At 32.3% G+C, this 21,638-nt stretch overlaps 2 protein-coding genes across 9 annotated transcripts in view; both read left to right on the top strand.

The window, feature by feature from the left end:
* Positions 1 to 300: 300 nt before the first annotated feature.
* On the top strand, positions 301 to 3,819 carry LOC105829502 (MAPK regulated corepressor interacting protein 2). 5 transcript variants are annotated; one of them, XM_028189712.2, is made up of 4 exons: positions 301 to 569; positions 1,766 to 1,875; positions 1,965 to 2,090; positions 2,363 to 3,819. In XM_028189712.2, exons 1-4 carry the CDS (start codon positions 565 to 567, stop codon positions 2,437 to 2,439), a joined length of 318 nt encoding a protein of 105 aa, XP_028045513.1. In that variant the 5' UTR covers positions 301 to 564; the 3' UTR covers positions 2,440 to 3,819. The 5 variants fall into 5 exon arrangements, with proteins under 5 accessions (XP_028045513.1, XP_012523859.1, XP_028045512.2 ...); XM_012668405.3 differs by having other exon boundaries at positions 303 to 569; positions 1,763 to 1,875; XM_028189711.2 differs by lacking the exon at positions 301 to 569 and adding an exon at positions 576 to 981.
* A 2,132-nt stretch (positions 3,820 to 5,951) lies between these two features.
* LOC105837285 (glutamate receptor ionotropic, NMDA 2B) overlaps positions 5,952 to 21,638 on the top strand; it is a 192,370-nt gene continuing 176,683 nt past the window's right edge. For all 4 annotated transcript variants that reach the window (XM_036285951.1, XM_036285949.1, XM_036285950.1 and 1 more), the window contains exons 1-2: positions 5,952 to 6,530; positions 7,239 to 7,267. The gene's annotated coding sequence lies outside the window, so the exon portion shown is untranslated. The remainder of the gene's footprint in view (positions 6,531 to 7,238; positions 7,268 to 21,638) is intronic.

The following is a 21,638-nucleotide window of genomic DNA, read 5'->3' as shown; positions in this document are numbered from 1 at the left end:
TCTAATTTATCTATCAATGTAATATAAAATAGTAATTAAAAGAAACAGTTGAATTTAATAGTTCAACTGTAACTGTACAGTGATTACTGTACGCTAATAGCAGATCCATCTAGTGACAATGCAGCAATGACTTTTGAGAGAAATTTGAATAAACTGTCGTCTAACGCGGTTTAAACAGAGGTCTAACTGACCGAGATGCTAGGATATATTACCGGCTAGGCAACGCTGTTCAATACTCGAGCGCCATCTGGCGATGCTCCCGATTCTTATCGTGCTTCTCCGCGCCACCACCGGCCATTCGTGTGTTTCTCTTCCGCGTAGTCGGAAGGTCGCTGCGTCGTGGCGATTGTTGACAGAACACAGTAGGGTAGGATTGGTACAGCTGTGCGCTTGACACGGCTGCACAGTTTCCCCTCATTGTCAGCGGCACTGGAGCCTCGTCCGCCGTTCGCGTCCCGACGCAGCCACGTCCAGGCTGCGTGCCCCGGCCACCGTCACCCGTCGCGTCGACAGATCGAGTCGCATCGTCGCCGAGAGCCTGGGAGGGACACGGAACTAGGAAAAATGAGGTAACGTCTAACATCCACGCTTGGCGTGCCGTGCACCGTTCTTCCTCGCGATTCCTCGCGAATCGCTTCTGCGTCGTCGTCGTCGTCGTCGTCGTCGTCGTCGTCGTCGTCGTCGTCGTCGTCGCCGTCGCCGTGTTGCGTCGCGTCGCGTCGTTGGGCGTGTGAAAGCGGAACGCGATGCGCGACGGCTGTTCCACGAAACGAGAACGATCGAGAACGCGTGGAAACGGGGGAAAAACGCATCCACGTTTTTCGGCCGCCATCTTTCCCGCGCTGAAGTTTCTGCTCACCTCCCCCTTTCCCCCGAACATTGATTCATGCTTTGGACACTTAATTCGCGGATTCCAGATATTTCACGGCATGGCGAGGGATTTCCTCTGTGCTCCACCTTCGACGAGGCACATTCGAATATGTATAGTTTTTTTTATCGCTGTTGTGTGTACGTGTGCATGTATGTATTATGTGTGTATATATTTATACACGCCTTATTACATACATATTCTCTCTTACACACACCCCACTCACACACAGTCTTTATGCTATCTATAGTTAATCACGTGCGCGCGCGCGCGCGAAATGGAAATCGCGTGTGGGAATGGTGTCACGCCTAATTGTTGACGGACAGTGCGGGCCGTCACATGGGTGTATCGTGTCAAAGCATGTGTGTAGGATGGTTTAAAAATGGCTGAATTCGTAATGTGACATACGTGCCTTCGTGTACGTGTGGATTCTGATACGTGTGCTGCAACTACATCGAACCACACTTGTCACGAAGGAGCCGCATTGTCGTCGCGTGATTTCCACTACGCTCACGTCGACGTTTGACGATGTTATCGCAAGTTATCGAGTCACATGCGTGATAATTATGAACCAGGGTCTCGATCGTTATAACGCGTGAATCGTATAATGACCCGTATAACGTGTGGATCATTGTAAAATGCTTCTACGAAGTATCTATGCTTACACGAACTCTGTATAACTCGTGTGTTTCTAACTAATTATAAGGATGATTATTTTCCTAGAAGAATGTGCGATTGACGTCAGCGTCACAATGGACATTTTGACACATTTTAATTAATTAGGCTACGCTAGGTTATGTTAGGAGATCAAACTTTTTTTGTAAAGTTGTATCAAGTAAGAGAATTGAATTATATCTTTAGAACAATTGCTTATCTTAATTGTGTTATTTGTAGCAGTAGATCACAGATGACTACAATGAACGGGAAGAGGCCTTCCTCGATACCTTCTAGACATCAGCCAGAGACATTGGCGCAACACTTTGACCTGATTAAGTATATTTACGATTGTAAGTATATAGACGCAATTTAATTCAAGAGACTGAAATATATTTTTCTAACGGATATTTATTTTTTGTACTTGTTCTATTTTTTTCAGCATGGAATTCCGTATCTAGAGAATTAGATATGTGTCACAATCAACCACACAGTAATTCTTCCAATTGTAGAAATGGAGCATCAGTTACATATTATCAAGAACGTGAGCCAAATCCACAGTTGAAAGGTAAATATTTTTCTGCACTTTATATAGAAGTGATAATAATATACAGGGTTTGCATAAAATTCCAGAATTATATTATTTTACTTGTTTTTTTTTCCTGATCTTAATTTATTAAGAAATTTATATATGCATGTAAAGTGGAATTAACTTGTATTAATTTTTAATTGTTTTATTATTGTATTATTTTATTGTGACTTCTATAATTTTTATTTTATTACTCGCTATTGAATATATTATGAATTAAGGATAGAACAATGTATTTTGTCTTTTTGCAGATTTTGAGCCATTTAATTTGGAGGCATGGTGGGGACAACGTGTTGTGCAAAGTATTACTAGGAATGCAAATTCCTAGTGCCAGGCCCAACATGTTGATTATAATCGGACATTTTCAAACAGACACAAGAAACAAAAAAGATAAATTAAGAGTTAAAAAATTCAGTACTTTTTTTTTTTTTTTAATTAGTCATACATTTAAAATTACTGATACTCTAGAGGTGGGATTTAAGTACACAGATTATAGCACATGGGAAAACATAAGTAGTAAGACTTAAACTTTAAATCACTCGACAATTAAAAAAGTAGAAAATTTATAAAATGTAATCTTATATTTTCAAGACTTTCACACTACGATTGATTGATTTAGATTTTATTGCTTACATTTTTATGCAATAAATGAAAGACAATGGACAGAAATTGCATTTAAATCTCAGCTCTGTTTTAAATATATGATGTATCTATCTAAATGACGATTTTTTAAATATTTTAACAAAGAAAAAAGACCTTAAAAGAAAGATTGTAATATGACATAAATGTGAAGGAGGAAATGTACTAATTATTTAATGCAAATAGTGAAGGCAAAGTTTTGATGACAGAAACATAGACATTGCTGTATGAAAACATTCCTCTTATGTCGATTATATTTTACTGAGATATATTAAATTTTCTTTAATCTTTTTAAAGATATACATAAGAACATCAGAAAGAAACATTCTCTTGTTTTTATTTTTACCGACATTGTAAAATTGGAGATAGATTTTATAATTAAGAAAATTATGTCAAATTATTTATTTTAGTCATAACACATATACATATGCATAACACTTTATATATACAATTATGTATAACAATATTTATATAAATTATATAAATTTTATATACAATTATATAAAATTTATATATAATATAAATTTATAAGATAATGATACTCTCTGTATTTCCACGTTATTTAAAGAGAAACTAAAAATAATTACATGTTTTTTTATCTCCTTGCAATGTTGGGCGAAATAAATTTGCTGCTCAACAGTGCACAAAGCATTTACAGAGTGCTCAAGCTTGTTTGATAAAAATTTCATAGATAAATTTTAGAAATTGTACTCTAGGATATACTCGTAAATGTATACTTTTTCACATGTTACATTTCACATTTCCAAGATTTTTCACTTTCACGTCCATAAAATGACTGCACTTTAGCTAATACATAAATTATAAAATAAAAGCGTTTTCTATTTGTCGAAGGAGGTTTTATTAACGTACAGAATAGACACTGCACTTGAAATTAATTACAATGTGAAATAGAGCATAATGGTTAATGCGATTTTAAATATACAATACAATATGTATTCTTATTATTGTATATGTATGTACATCTATGCGTGTATAGTTACTACTATGTAAATTTAATCAGATAATGTTTCTAACGACAGAACAATAATGAGCAATGTCTTTCTACACACGTACGAGTATTTTCTTTTTACATTCCTTCTTATTTACGTCAATTTCTTATCGTAAGAATAAAGTAATTTAATAACTATATACGCGTTACAATTATATATATGTACACAATCTTGCATTCGAAATTTCACCATGTTAATATCATTTTAATGTAATCTTTATCAAAATATGGAATATGAGAGTGCAAGAAATTTATGGTTGATATATCAATTGATATCCAGTACACTAGGTCAAGCTTGTACAACGATAGGACATACGAAATTCCTCAGCAACGATGAATTCTTCGAGTGCATTAGGCTACTGACATGGTAGCTATTCGCGTGACATTTCACGAATGGAATGTGAGGTATAACAGAACCGCCGATAGCTATCATACCAAAGAGACACTAGGAAATTCCAAATTTTTCACAAGTAAACGGTGTGGATTTTGTATAAAATGTAACATTTTTGTAAAATTTTTTCATAGACAATGGTCAATATTCGTCAATTAGTGGAAAAAGATTGATTATTTATGTTAAAAAAAGCATCTCTTTTCAAATAAAGCTTTTGAATGAGTGCTAATTGCTCCACTTAAGGTAATTAATAACGATAAATCCGAAAATGACACCATACAAAAAACTAACAATTTAGTCAAATTTATTGTTTAATAAAAAATGCGAATTAAATTTAAAGTTTATTATATAATATTAAAAAAAAGTTTATTCTTTCGTTTCATGTATTTTTTTTCCAAAATTTGATCATAGTTTAATATTCTAAGGAGTAATAAAATTATGCGATATTAAAATACGAGGGAAACGAAAAAAAAGGAAAGAGAAAGGAAGCTGTCGCACATCTTTCTCGCAGGGCGATTTAATTTCACTGGTCTAATTTATTAATTAAGAAGAGACGAGAAAAACTCGCGTCGAAACCGCTTAATCCCGCGCGTAAAAACTCACAGCGGGAGATGAATTGAAGCGGATCAACTTGCATAAACATGATTCATCGACAGAATTCGACGGGATAGATCCCAACGTAATTCCCTCTCGTAAAACATTTCACGAATACGCGTGTGTTTCGTGAAACGGCAAACTGGCCGGCAACGCGGACGTAATGCTACGGTACACATGCGTGTACAAAGGTGTGTGTGCAGTCGACCGTTTGTTTTAGCAACAGCGCCGAACAGCGCCGGACGCCGGTATAGCGCCATTGTGCCGTGCTATGTCAGCACACAGTCCCCGTGCTATCATTCACCCATTCACGAGGGGGCGGGACGTTCCGTCGAACGTCGTTCCGTTATCTCTCTTAGGATGCGATCGCGACGAATACGAATACGCTAATCCCTCCCGATTATATCGACTCGATTGACAAGTGGTCGTCCACTCACCCCGCGATGTGGCTCCGCTCACGATGGTTCCACCTCCTCCGTTCATCGGGCTGCTCCTCCGTGTCGCCTTTTTGCGGCGCGAGTGATTTGTCACTCGCGAAAATATTGTTGTTCATCGTTCACGCACGGCACTCCCGACCTGTCGTTACCGAGCACTTCGTTGCGTCGCGACGGAGGAATAAACGGCGGGTAAGACGCGCGAGCGTGCGACGCTGATTGGCCCCCTCGCGAGAATTGACTAATCGAGTCCGAAACGAGAAGGAAGCGCGTAGCGCGGCTAACTTCAGGGGAGCTGCTACCTTCGCGTCTGTACGCGACGACTGTCTCTCGCGCCGCGTGAACGAACACGCGATGATGTTGAAATCCTCGAATATTCGCGCGAACGGTGAGCTCAAAGTGACAGAATCGTCGTTCTGCCGAAAAATAACATGCATTCCGCATCGTCGAGAGGTAACATACACCATGCGGAGTGTTCTTGCGCGCGATTGACGTAGCGAATGGAATGTTCGACGTATACGAGCGCGGAATTTGCGCGCCGTATGTGATCGTCAGTTGTCGAGGTATGAGATACAGGATCGGCGCCAAGAATAGCTCGCTAATCGAATGCTTCTCGATTTGGAGCAGGATCCGCGTTTCGTGTACACCGGCGGCGGCGTGACGTAACTTAACCCCTAATTGTCGCGCGATGCAAGGGACGTTCTCGATCGTTTTCGCGAACGTAGATTTGGATGGTTGATCTCGTAGAGGAAAGTCGCTAATATCGGCATAGACCTTTTAAAACGGTTAATCACCTTGTTCCTCGGAAACGTGCACCGTTAATATGAAAACATATATCTGCTTAGATAACTGAAAGAGATAAAAGGATAGTTCGTACATCTTTTGACTTTTTTCTATATAAAATCTACGAAGAACGAATCTAACCTACAATTTACGCGCCAGTTGCGTCCTGCAAAAGCAGAATAAATGTATTTGTATAATCGACAAAAAAAAAAAGTTTTACACCAAAGTGAAAGAAATTCTTAAGTATATTAATTTGTAAATATTTTGTAGAAATTATGTAAAGGCAAGAGAGTTTGAGTTCAATTTTAGTTACGTTGCAAAAATATCAATTATTACAAATAAAAATTGCTCCACCATCTGACATAGAAGACACTAGTTACATTTATGTTTCCGAAGTTTTATCTTGAGCCTTTTGTTTAAAGGCCACCAGAGACAAATGCCTTAGCTTTTCCCAACAATAATTTCGCGAGTGGAAATTGTGAGTGAGCGTGCCACGAGGAAGCAACGACCGGAAGCTGAGAGGAGGAGGTGGCCTGAGAGGCATCGGGTGACGGCGAAGCGGCAAGCAGGTGAATAACAATTATTTATTTGTCTTCTTTCGTTTGATAGTGGATTCTCCCACTTAAAGATCCTTAACCGCAGCTCGATTTGTCTCCCTGCAATATCGCGGTTTCTCGGGTGCGCGGGCTTAATTAAATCCGTCATTAGATCCGATCGACGTATCGACGATGAAAAAAAAGAAGGTGCGAACATACGATAGCTCTGAAATGAACTTCGTGATCGTGGTAACGACCCGTTCGTATCGGTGGATTTTTCACGAACTGATTGCGTGTGCGAGTTAACGGAAATTAATAATGAAAGTAACAATGAAACGACGGTAATTAGCATCGCGAATATTTTCTGCGTTCCCAGTTTTTAATAACGAATAGAAAACTCAGATCCGTATTCAGGACGCGTTTATAGAGATGTTATCACGCTTTTTTTTTATCATTCTGTCTTTATTAAAGTTACAGAAATGTCACCCGGGTGGTGCCCCCACGTATCATTTTAGCTTTGTTTAACATTCAATGACAACAGGAATAAAATTGATACATGCGGGTATTTGAATAGTGTTTTTGAACGTAGCCTAGATGTAAAGGGACAGAACGAAAACAAAAAATTGCTAACTTTTTTTAGAAACGCGTTTTGAATACGGGCCTCAATGTACGCTACGGCCATTTTTTTTCTAAATATTAGTTATTTTTGATTCTGTTTTAATCTTGATGCGTTTGTTACAGATTAACAATGCTATGCTGTGCATCTACTTGTGAGTATTAAATTATTATTATTAATTTTCTTTTATTTTTTTTAGAAAATAGACTTTATTTTAAATAATTTTATGAAAATAAATATGTATGTTACGAAACATCATTAAAAAGGCTACGAAGAATTGAGAGAGTTGATTCGATTTCTCGGCAATTATTATTAAAAACAAATATTTTAATTTAATGTGATAATAATTGTAACAGAATGTAGTTTATATTTATTCTGTTTAATACATTTAAATACATTATTTATTTTTATAATTCTGTAATTTCTATAATTTCTATATTATTGTAAAATTAGAAAAATAAAAAATTATGTTAAGAATATGAGAAATTAAGAATATAAGAGTATAATATTTAATATCCATTGTTTTATTTCTTCTGAAATGGATGGATTAGGATTCGAAGCACATTATAATTCATATATTGTATGTGACGCGAAATTCAACAAATATTTTATAATGAAATTGAATTGATGCAAAATTCTTTTGCAGATTATATCAGAATTAGTTATTCATATTAAATTCTTTGATATTAAAATATGCATTAAATTATTTGATATTAAAATGTGTTTCAATGTAGTGTGAAAGAGAAATGAAATCTTGAATAATTTTCATTTCAACCTAAATTTATAAAAATATACATATATTGGAGGAAATATGATTAGATACTTTTGATTAAACTATTATATTTAATGTGATTAAATATTATTATTTTTGTCAGTTTTTACGGTTTTTTTAATCGATAAAGCTTCAAACGCTTTACATTGAATAACTGATTGAAATTTTTTTTAATTTATGAGTCTGCATGCTAATTTATAAATTAACATTTTCGTCATGTTGTTATTGCTAAGAAAAAGTACATAAATAAATTTTCTATATCCATAATGAAATGATAATATTCTAATGTGTCGCAATAAGCAGGAAAAAGGGAGTTTTTCTATGATACATGTGTAATGTATATATGTATGCTCGTTGGTCTCTCTGATGTCTCAGAGGATGTTAGTTGAAATGATGTTGCATGACTAAACTTTCTTATTGGAATCGCTGGGGTATTGTGCAATTGCACCATGCCGATCGCGACGTTTCCTCCTCGGGTTTGTCCGATGTAAGCTCAGCGTGAGAGCGTGAAATGGAAACCTTGGGGACAGATACGGCGTGCGCAAGTGCACCGTGTATGTGAGACCGTTCTACCGAATTGCAATCGGAGATTATATCGATTTGATCGAATTTCACACGGTGCCAAGGAAATAACCGTACCAGCGTGTGCTCGGCCGTGTTTTTTTTTATTTGCTTCTTTGTAAAGGAGAAATGTTTTTCTTTAGTCTCTCAGGAATTGCACCTTAAAAATCGAAAGATTTTTTGCACAAATCGATATATTTAAGTGATTTTTTATTTGTATAAAATTTTTTTGTCGAGGAATAATAAACTTTTGAGTGAGAATCATAAAATTTTGAATAATATATAAAAGATAAATGTACACAATACAGAATTATACTTAAATCTTTTATTTTTTTACATTTTCTATAATTTAAATTAATTTTTAATTAAGAAGCAATTTATTTAATTTTTATTAAAATTACATTTTTATTAATATTTAAATTAACTAATATTTATATTAAAACTAGGAGTAAACAATTAATTAATATTAATTGTTTTTCTTTAACTTTTTTGCAATATTTTTTAATGCAATATTGTTTTCTGAAAAAGTATTTGTTTCGAAATGACATTGTGTTTTATTAATTTTTTTGTAAGATGCATTTCAGCTTTCTTTAATTCTTTATAAATGAATTTTCTCGTTTTTTATTTCTCGCTTTGTATTGGTGATCTTCCTCTATTATTCTTCAATTATGTAAACTAATAGTTTTCCGATATATTTATAATTTGAAAACTATGAAAGTTTTCTCTGAGTATTAAATCGTTAAATCAATTTTTAAAATGACGCTCATTAATCAAACTTATTAAAATTAAAGAGTCAGTTTTATACAAAGTATATATAAAAATTTAGCTTTTTCAAAAATTTTAATTATTATGTATTGCTTAATGTGCGTTGTATTCGAAAATGAATTAAAAACATTTTATCTATTGTGTTTTATCCATTTTTGCGATATGATATTGCATAAAGGTAACATATTATTTACTATAAAAGATTAACATGTTTATGAAACAATTGATTCAATAAAATTAATAAATGAAATAAATTAAATATCATAAGGAACAAACTCCTAGTTTTAATGTACTTAATTCATTTTGGAAATGTCATTGCTTTTTTTAAAATATTATTTTTATTTAAGAATTTAGTGCAATAAAGATTTACGTTACTACATGAAAGAAACTTAAGCCGATAATCTGAGACTCGTAAAACTTTCGTATTAACTTAGGGGCATTCGCTTGGGCAAATATTCTCTTCGTTTCGCGATAAAACCATTAGATGTACGTTTACGGCAAAAAAGCTGCGGGTTTTATCGCGTAGTCGAGGAGTAAACGAAAAATTCTTGTTTTTCTTTTTATCGTAGTATATTTTTGCTATTGACATGAGAAAGAACACACACACACACACACACACACACACACACACACACACACACACACACACACACACACACACACACACACACACACACACGCACACACACACACACACACACACACACACACACGCACACACACACACACACCACACCACACCACACACACACACACAGAGTTATTGCAAAGAACTTTGAAAGAATAAGAGAATAAAATATTAATACACGTTAAATGTTAAACGTTAAATGTTAAACTGTTTTTTTAAACATAATTAGTTAAAAAAAATATTACATATATTGTGACTTATCAATGCAAACTATTAAGAAATAGAGGTATTAGTCGAATTCTGCACATAAAATGTCAATATTGTCACATATAATAAATACGTTTATTGTCAAATATTTTATTTTATAAAGTTCTTATCTCTACGAATTTTGTTATCAATCACAGTCGTGAAATTGTTCGCAATACGGTCACATAATGTTCGCATGATCTTCAGAGAAATCACAAATTTTATCGATAGCCTGTTAAAAGTAAACGAGATATTAGATATGACGACGTATCGTCAACGCATCGTTACACTTTATTTTCTTTCATGTTTGATCGTTTTATGCCTCGTATAACGAGATTTTGTATAAGAAATTACGGCTATAACCTATCTCATTCTTTATCTTAAGTTTAGCCTTAACGTTTTGTCACCTGTCTACTCTTTGTTCTTTCGTTATTTATATAAAAAAAAAAAAGATTTTAAAAACGGGTTTGCGACCTCGATATCAGCTATACATGACATCCGTCCAAATTATCGAGAAATATAGAGGAAAAATGTTATCGGTCAACGTCATCAATGATATCGAGGATTTCTGACCACTCAACATGAATAATGGATGATACCTATGATGATTCTCGAGGATAACAGGGACTTGGTCCTTGTGTTCGATTGTTCAAAATTGCGAGTTGGTGCCGGCGAGATGACAATTTGCGTTTGATTGTTCGAAAAAAAAATGTTTCCTCAAAGATAAATGCATTTCGCATGATGAAATGTCCGTGTGAAAAACGTACTCCGATGCTGTAGATCGAATGCATATTAATTAGAGAGTACTCTTTGATCTAGTGCTGTATACGACACTATTGCGCTTGAAAGTTACAATGGCTTTCGTTCGAAGCTTGGCTATCACTCGGCTGTGTCACAGAAAGTCAGTAGAGAAGTCGATAGAGAAGTATTAATCGAAAAATTCTCGTAATTTTATTGTCGTTGAATAAAAAGATTGGATTGGATTGATACTTATATTGATTAGTGAAATATAAATGTGTAATAAAATAGTAATAAAAAAGAGGAAATATGTAAAAATTCGACTATTTGTGTTTGTTAAAATATAAATATATCGAGATTATACTTTGCAGAGAGAGAGAGAGAGAGAGAGAGAGAGAGAAAATGTAGTAGTTGAAGTATTTAAAAGTTTTTAAAAAGTTTTTAAAATATATATTATATATTATATATGTATATATATTATATATATATATTATATATATATATATATATAATGTTATAGTCTAAAACTTTATTTAACAAACAACAAATTTATCAACAAGTTTTTGTTTTAAATTTTGTTGTTTTAGAGTTTATTAATATTTTAGCACTTTTAAAAATTAAATCTATTAATTTATTACAGTTATTTTTGGTCGAACACATTGAATTTAAACAATCGTATAACATGCCTGAGAATTTTGTCTAATTTGATATATTTATAAATTTTTAATATGTGAAAAATGGAATCACTAAATAAGTAATAGTTTGCATAATATTGATTAAGTCAGTTAAACAATATTATTCATTTTGCGCTACATTAGTACATCAGTGTTTTATAAATTGATCAGTTTTTTTATATAAAGCTGTGCATGTGTGTGAGCTTTCTTAGAATCTATGAGAATCTCTGTTCTTTAAGAATAAGGTTTGAAACGCCATGCAAGACATAAACTTGCCTGTTCAATTTATCCCTAATGGATCCTACCGTTGTTCCACACGTTTAAGCCGCAGGATCCGTGTAACGGAAGTTAGAAGAAACTTATCCCTAGGGATTGCTTGGTGCATGTCGAAGGTGTTTGCAATAAATAACCCACACTGCTCTGTGCATTTGGACTATACTTTTTTCTCAAGTTGCCTTCTAGATTTTGTGAAGATATTCGATTTCACGATATTGAAAATGTTACTTTCAATCTACAAATTTATATCTTGCGAACAGAATGGCAGACAGTTTTGTGTATGGTTCACGGGAGAAGCAAATCTACCATTCACCAAAGACATAAAAGATTCTCTCTTGAGTTTTTATATTTTTCATTTCTATTTCAAGATGTGAATACATACATATTCTTAAAGAATGTCTACTTTATAAAATGTTTAAAACAATTGAAATAACATAATTCTGCACACAAAAGGATTATTATTTTATATCCGTTATTATTTTATATCTCTTTTTTTATTTAATATCTCTATTTAGCACAGGCCAACAATTTTGGTTCCTTGTACAATAATATTCATATATTACGTATAATACGTAAATAACGAAATATGTAATAACTCTCTGCAGGTATCAGCGTATCGCAGATATCTGTTGCGTAACCTGCGAGGTAGTGAAACGTGTACATTCGATTTACACTCTCGTGGAAACTCGCGATCGGTCGTCGGCACGCGTGATATACATACATGTATGTTCTTGACATCGGTAATGTTCCGTGTAACTTTACGGGTTGACACTATGTCACTCCTTCCGACGTGTTACAATACGGTGAGTTGAGTAACTGAGCAATCGAATTGATTTACTCGCGGTAATTCTTGTGTTTCACATTATTTAGCTTTTACAACGATATACACATACATATATGACCATACGCACGTTGTGGAGTTTTGTACTGGCGGTGAGAACTGCTTGACGATAACGTTCACGTTACGACGAATGTGCGGAGAACATTGTTGGACGGTGATGGAAATGTTATACCATGGCGCTCGGGAACTTGGCGAATCGATAGCGTAAAATGGGCCGCAACATAGTTGCCTTTTGTTGCCGAAGAACTTTTGCACACGAAAGTGGACGATGCTCTCGGTTGGATATCACTATAGGAAGCAAGTATGACGACGTCCTGCTGACTCACTCTCAGCTGAGCATATAACATTATATACAGAGGTCAGATTTTTATTAAATTTGAAGAATGAAAAGAGTATTAATTTTATTTGGTAACACATATTTCTGTAATATAAAGTTATGGAGAAATTACATCAAAGAAAAGAATTAAAGAAGGCAATTGAGCACACAGATGCATACAGAGTGTTACAAAGAAACTTAGAGAAATGAAAGTTGTAGGTAAATTGGGTCAAATCGAGAAGAAGAACAGTATTATTTTATCATTTTATGTACCATTTTATGAAATTCAATGTACCTATACTTTTCATTTTGCTAGTTGCATTTGTAACCCTATATATGTATTGTGAGTGATGATTGTAGCATTGCGCGTCTGCTTTTTGTGCCAAAAGTCCACAGGCTCAAATCTACTCACAACACATCAAAGATTTCAAATTACTATCTCTTGCCATACATGTATTGTAGAAATAATTTGTTTGTCCATATGAGAATTAATGATGTGTGTAACGTTTGGGATAATAATTATTCAAAACAAACGTATACGAAATGTTTCAGACATTGTTCGTTACTTTGCAATTGTGAATTCACGGCGAACGCACTTTACTTTTAAATATAGTTAATCCACCTCTCGAAAAGCAATAGGAAATCATTAATAGTTACCATTGCCAAGACAATTACTATGAAGCATGTATAAACATGCATCAAATGGAGACTACTATCTTCAATTTGTGAAAGATATTTCAAGTAGATACACACATACATACATACATATTATATAGGAAGGATCGACTCAATGTGTGTGTGTGTGTTTGCATACACATTATGTGAATTTTTACGCTTTGTTTGCTTTTAATTTTTATTTTGTTATCAAGGTATATATTTTAAACGGTTACAAAAAATCTCACAGTAAAATTGAATTACGAGGATGTATCAATGGAAGTTAAACGAATTACAATAAATTAGCGCGGAAAGTAAAGTAAATTTATTCTTCCGATAGTGTCACGTTAATCGTAAAGTACGCTGCGTCTCCTTTTTATCACGCTCTGAAGTTAATTGGGTTGTTTGAATCTGTGCATGTGTAACCAAGACCGTTCACCTATCCCATCTGCCATTAATTTGCGTAGTCTTTTGTAGTTAATCCCGCTGTGTGTTTGCACCTGTACATACGAGCAGTGCATTTAAAAACATCGAATACCTCAGAGAGCGATAAATTGCGATACATTGCAAATTAAAGGACTAATATTGTGTTTTGTTAATGACGTGTAAACTATAATTGTGAATCTGTACGTATGCTATAAAGAGTTTTATTTACTAACTCCAATTTCATAGAAATTGGAGTTGAAATAATTTTTATAATTGCTCGCGGCGAAATGTTTTGCACTGCAAATCCGGAACGTAACTTGCCAATTTATTTTTAGCACCATAAAATATTCTTCGATAAATTTTCACCTACGATAAATGCCAAGGCAGTCGAATTTATAACGCTCGATACGGCTTCTCAATACATTACTCGTTTCTGAGTTACGTCTGAGAATAATGTTTCTTGCCGAAACTGAAATATAACTCAAAACCATATCTTTCTTAATTTATGATTTAATTTTTTATTTACAATAAAATAAATAATACATTGCAATTGCTGCAATAATAAATTAATTACAGGTACAATTAAATTTAAAAAATTTATGTAAAGTCATGGTTAGGTTTTTAAAGTGTGTTTAAAATATATGTGCAAAAAGAACATGTATTTTAGATATATTAAATAAAGTAAATAAATGTTGATTATTTATTTGAAACACTAACACGATGGAACATTATCAATAAAAACAGTTATTTTGGAATTTGATTTTCAGATTTGTACAAAATGAGTAAAATGGAATCAAACACCGAAAGTTAATTTTATTACTACATCACAATTTATTATTACAGTATGCGCAGACAGATGAGTTAAAATAAAACATAAATATTTTATAAATTGTGTACATACATATGTATTTTTTATATTCTAATGTACATGTAAAGTTTGTACATATAGATATAATGGTTTTTAAATTTAATTGATAGAATTAACACATGCACCTATTTTTGTGAGTGTTTTATTCTGAACTTAATAAATTATATATATTCTTATTTATTCATATGACACGCATCAAAATTGAAACATAAGATATTTTAAAGGTGATATCCAAGGTGATATCTAAAAGACATTTGAATGACTAAAGACATTATACGTCCAAATTTTGGGGTTAGAGTAATTTAGGTTAATTATTATTGATTGTATAATTTAACTTTTTATTATAAATTGTTATAGTTGCAATTATTATAAATAATTAATGTTTTGTTGTTTAGTGTAACTGTAATTTATTTAATAAATTGTGGTTATGATGATTGCTAATACATATTCTGTATTATACATGTATAATAACAAAGTTTGTTTAAATTGATTTGGAACATTACCTAACTATTTGAAAGTAAAATGCACTCGACATATGGACCCATAATTGCGAGGTAACGCACAATGCCTGGAGCATTTCGTATATACATTTATTTTGAATAATTGTTATTCAAAGGACGGTATACGCATCATTAATTTTCATATAGACAAACAAATTAATTCTACGCAAACATTGCAAACATGTGATTTGCATATTTGTTCTTATATAGTTATAATAAACACTGTATCCGAAGTCAACCGCGCAAGTGGTTCCGGTACGCGTACAGGCAGACCTTCCACTACGCTAGTGATAGAGATTATGCTTTGCATGACGCATCCGCGGCTTATCTCAGTCGCAGTAAATTAATTCGTTGACGTTGCGCTGTAATATGTGCACATCACGTACGAGATGACCGTAAACTAAATCAAGTTGGATTTGAAATACGTCACGCGAATCGTAAAAAAGGCCAAATGTAAAAATAACATTTTGCACAAAATATAATATTTTGGTAAATGGTTAGCCCATGAATAATTTGATTTATATTAGTCGAATTATTTTGTTTTTAGCATTCTGTTCTATCACTATTACGTTACTGCACTAAAGTAAATACTAAATTAACACTTTCTGAAATTAATGATTCTTGAAATCTAAGGAAAGAGCTTATATTTTTACGATGAGATGGATTATTAATTATTTGCAAAATCTATTATTCTGTTAAATATTAAACTAATTTGGAGGTGCAAAGTTGAAAATATAAATTCGATGAATACAGACGCAAAATAAGACGAAGTACGGCAATCATCTGAATGACCACAAATGCAGCCGTTTACTATTTGCGGATTATGATACGTGGCCCGCGGGTCCGCTAATTTGTATGGAAATCTCCAGCCGTCGCCGCGGGTAAAATACGCGTAGCATAGTTATCCAGCGTTACAATATCAAATTACTCGCTTCATGTGACGTTGAATTTGCTGTCGCCAGCACAACGGTTACCCGTGTTGTGCGCGACAGTGCGCACGAATGTGTAATTTAAAGGTAGTTTACCAATCATTGACCACTTTTATGTAGTGGTCATCGGGATATTGACTGCATTCACTCAACAGCTGTCGATCTCATTCAATATTTGACAAAAATAATATATACGCATTTCCAAAGAAATATTTGTCTTCAAATGTTTTTGTTTCAATTTTTAGTAGAAATTTTTTTAGAAGAACATAAATTGCGTTAAATTTGTTGTAACTTTTTATTATAAGTTGTCAATTCTGCAAATTAAAACACTGAACATAAAATGCAATATATCCAATGACATATGTTGTTGCGGGCTGCCAATTACAGATATACTCAATACAATAATATATGCTGTTGCAGTATCAACATTGTACTTGCATTAACAGTAAAATTATTGTATTGAGTATTTTATGTAGTTGGCAGCCCGTAATTACATATGTTATTGGCTATATTTTTTTTCTATGAAGGAATACATTATTTTTTAGTAAATAAATTTAATGTTTTCTCTTAGAGAAAATTATTTGAATTAATTCTTTTTACTTATTGATCAGAGGAATTAGCACAATAAAAAACAATTTATTCATATAGATGATATCTTTATTTAATGTTATTTTTGTTGCAAATATAAATATTAAAATTATTCATAAGTTAGCTACGATAAATTGAAATAATAAATACTTGATATCTTAAAAGATTTTTTTATTAAATGCTTCTGAAGTAAACTGTCTGAATCGCTTATAAAACTTTCGGAAAGTCAAAAGCGTAGGATGTAACGAACAATGGGAAAAAAGCTTAAGACGTGAAGACGTGCTTAAAACTTTTGGATAAGACGATGACTTTCGACAAACTCTCGTATTAGTTGCTAATTTGCGTTCTCGACGTTGCGTTGTTAACATATTCGTAATGAAATGATTAAATTTTTAATTTATAGATCTTGAAATTTTTTTAATATAATGTGATAAATAATAATGTATTAGTGATGAAAAAAAATTTTTTTTTTACAATTGGCACTTTTTAAAGACAAGTTAGATAGAGAAAAATTTCTCTTTAGTAAATGCGGTTCTATTATGCAGTGATAATTAATATGTCCGCATTAGAGCACTATGAATTAATTGTAATGTTTGTTGGAAAATAACACACAACACATTATGACACTGTATTTAATTACGTAGTGTGAAATTAAAATGAAGTGTATAGGTAAAACATTATTACCGTTCAATTAAGTATCTAAAGAAGATTATTTATGATTTTATCTTAAAATACTTAACCATGATATCTTTTATCATTAAAATCTTACCGATAAACTAAAGATCAAAGAGAATACTTGGTTGCTAATTGAAAATGGCTCCTTTGTAATATTCCGAGAGCTGGGCACTATGCGAAGGAACAAAGATAGAAAAGAGAAACCCTTGAGAGACCGAACATTAATATTAGCTAACGCAGGAATCGCAAAAACGTCTTTAATGGACGATGAGATCTTATAATAAAATTTATTATACCACTGTTCTGCTTTGGAAAAGAAAAAAGATCGTTAAGATGGTTAAAATCTATCGTAGGTAAGTTCTCGCGAAATTATATATTTCCTTTCAATAAAAGACTTATACAACGTTTGTTTGCTTATTAAAGTATTAGGTGAACGTGTAGGAATTCGTACGGAAATAATCGTTTTGTAGTTACATCGAATCGACCATGCCGCTTCACAACGCCGCTTTGTCAGAAGGACTTTGTATACGTCGACTAATCGGAAGCTTTAAAGAAGCCATTGCGAGTAGTGCAAAATAATTCGCGTGGAACAGATTGTCGCAACTTTGCTGTCGCATCGACTGCCGCGAATTCTTGTTAGTTCCGTTGTTGCAGTGGAATACAATTACAATGTCACAGGTAGGAGTTCAGTGATCCTTAGAAGTTGAGAGAATTGCAGCATTCTCGAGATAACGTCATCCCGGCATTGTTATATCAAAGGTTTTCCACTAGTTCGCGGCATGAACTCTGTATGTTTACATAAAATGTATTTAAAAAATATGTGTACGAAAAAAATCGCGTATTATGTGCAAGCACAAAAATAAACTGTTGCTTAAAAATATTTTATAATGCGAATAAAATATTTCAGTTTTTTTTACAAAATGTGTTTGTTATACGAACAAAAAGTGAAAATAATTAACAAATTAATTACAAAATTTAAATAGATTTGCGGAATTCTTGTATCTTACATAATTACTAATCTTACATAATTATTACATAGTCTTACAATAGTCTATCATATGCTATGTAGTTACTCGTAAATATTTGTCTTTTAACTTTACTATGCACCAATTTAATTTCATCACGTGGTGTTTCCAATTACAATTACGATACAAAGCTGCGGAAACTCTAGCGGCGAAGACCAAATCTTTCAAATCACGGAAACTCACAATAAACACCGAGTTAGAATGAAGCTTATAGAAAGGTCGACTGTTCATTGTATTAATTGACACGAAGTTACGTAGCAAAATTGAGTAAATTCAGACTCTTGAGTCTTGAAATATGTTTCCACAAGTCGAGGCGAACGAAGAAAATAGTAATAGACATGGCAGACAAAAATAAAACATATTATTAATGGAAACCGGCTCTCTTAGAAATACTTTCTAAGAGATAGGAATTCTTGCTAGTCGTGAGACGTGAGTCGAAATTGAAAGTGTGAAGTGGAACGTGAAGTAGTGCAATTGAAGAAAACTTTTGAGCTGCACGAACTTCTTAGCCCGTAATGTAATGGATCACAAAATTATCTACCGATTTCTTTTAAGATTGATTGCCATAAAGAAAGCAATTGACATGACATTTTAGAATACACTAAAATTGCAATAAATTGTATTTTTTCACTCGAAATTGAATATATCGCATACAATATGACACATATGAATATCTTTTGATATTAAAAGAAGATTGCGTCAGATTTTATTAGGACTAATTATGCTAATACATATGTAATATGGTGAGAATAGAGTAAGAGTTTTACATTTCTATATATTTTTTTATTGATATAATATATAATATATTTCAATTTTATTCTTTTTGTGCATAAAAAATACTTAAATGCGTGAAAGATACACACACCTATAAAACGTACTTTTTAAATTGCAATTAGTGTATTATTACTGATTTGTAATGGTACACTTATAGCTGCGATAATTAATGAATATTCTGTTTCATTCTGTGAATATTGATTTTCACTTCAGAATTAGTCTATAATTGTTGAAAGATTAATATTATATATATCATTAACAATTAGTATATTTTTACTGATTTTACTGATTTTTCATTGATTTACAGAGTAATATCTAAAATATTAATTTTAAAGGAAGGTAGGATTATTGAAGAATAAACGATTTTTTTTACTTTTATTACGTTTATTTTCAGAAAAGATTATTGGTTATAAATAAACGTAAAGATACAATGAAACACGAGGATGATCTCATATCGATGGGTGCTTGGAATACAACGAAATAGTAAAAACTGAACATAGTCGCAGAAGGGAAACCGAGATATACTCGGCGTTCGATATTTCGATCCTACATTCGATACATTTCCGACCGATTCCGCTGACCACAATTGGATTTCCCAGAGATCCCCATGGCGAGTCGAATATCCGTTTGTTCGATACATCCTCCGCTTCCAATTCTATCTTTCCTTCCCTTTTTCCTTCTTTCTCGCGAACGACAGGAAATGCATGCTTGATCTACCGAGTAATCGAGATTAATGGGAATCACAGGCAACAGCCGGTGTGCTTTGCTTACTGGCGTATGTAGACTCATCTTTCGACATGTTGAAAATACACGTGCCATCGCTAGAGCTGACAATAATTAATCTTTCTCCTCCTCTGTCAAACGTGCAGAACCATAGTGGAAAACCGTACAAACATCACGACGTTTTCCGTTGTCGAAAACGCGAAGAACGGAAAAACGATAACAATATATCTCTTTATGTTTTGCATTGTATCGCGCAATAAAATTTTATTTTACATCACATAAAATTAAAATTTAAAATGTAATTATAAAAATATTAAATATTTTGATGGCAAAATTACATTTAAAAAAATTTAATTTGAAGTTTAATTAATAACGTTTATAATTAAACATGTAAATATTTATTTATGTATTTTAATGTAAAATTAATAATTATTGAATTGATTATTAATATAAGTTATTTATTTTTTATGTAATTAGTATATATAAAATTTTGTTTTTAAAATATTAAATTAAATTAAATTAAATTAAATTTATTACAAATATTTTGTTTTATTAACACAAACTGATTTAAAAAGTCTGCAAATTTAAGCAAATAAGAGATAGAGAGAATAATAAAAAAGAAAATTTTTAATTTTACTCTAAGATCTTAATAACAAATAATTAGTTAAAAATATTTAATAAAATCCAGTTTTTCAAATAAAAGCGTCGATAACAAACATATTTCATGCCTTTCGATAAGCAATTTCTGTCGAAGAAAGCATTCTTTCAATGATTTTTTTCGTTGATCATTTCCCACGTTCTTATTTCTTTGCAAGCTCAAAAGCTCTTTTCACTTAATCTTGAAACCTCTAAAGTAACATATTAAATCAAATTATATAATGTCGATTATTTATAGAAAATTACGAAATTAAATTATACAACGTCGATAATTTATAAAAAATTACGAAATCTTTAGTCATTATTTAACTTAAAAACGTAAAAAGGAATGATAGAGGTATATAAGAATGATTTCCCATATCTACAAAATTTTTTAAAATAATTACAAAAACAAACGTAATTGCAAAGGAAAATTTGAATTGTAAAAAATTATTAATTTACTTTTTTTATTATTTTAAATCAAATATTAGTTAAATCAAGTTGTTATAAAATATATTTTTGTAAGTACAACAATTAGAAAGTTTTATGTTGTGATTATATACTTTTATTTTTATACGTCTTTTAGGAGAAATTTCGCTATCTTTGGTCATGTCGCTTTAGAATAGTGGTTTTCGTGGCAAGAAAACATGGATTGGATCGCTGACGCCACATTTTTCGCATTTCATAGTCCCAAGAAACTTGAGTCTTTTCTTTTCTGAGCGATGAAAGTTTGAATTGAGGATCAACTTACGTAGGTTAAACTTGTCAGCAGTTTGTAATCACTTTTCTATTTGTGGAATATTTTTGAAGAGTTCGAATAAACAAAAAATATTTTAATATAGATTTAATATAGATTTTTAAACAAAAAATGAAAACATTTAGATAAATTTTTGAATAAATTTAATCACAG

This window comes from Monomorium pharaonis, chromosome 4 (assembly GCF_013373865.1).
Source record: "Monomorium pharaonis isolate MP-MQ-018 chromosome 4, ASM1337386v2, whole genome shotgun sequence".
NCBI lineage: Eukaryota > Metazoa > Arthropoda > Insecta > Hymenoptera > Formicidae > Monomorium > Monomorium pharaonis.
This window is presented reverse-complemented; position numbering and strand designations above follow the sequence as displayed.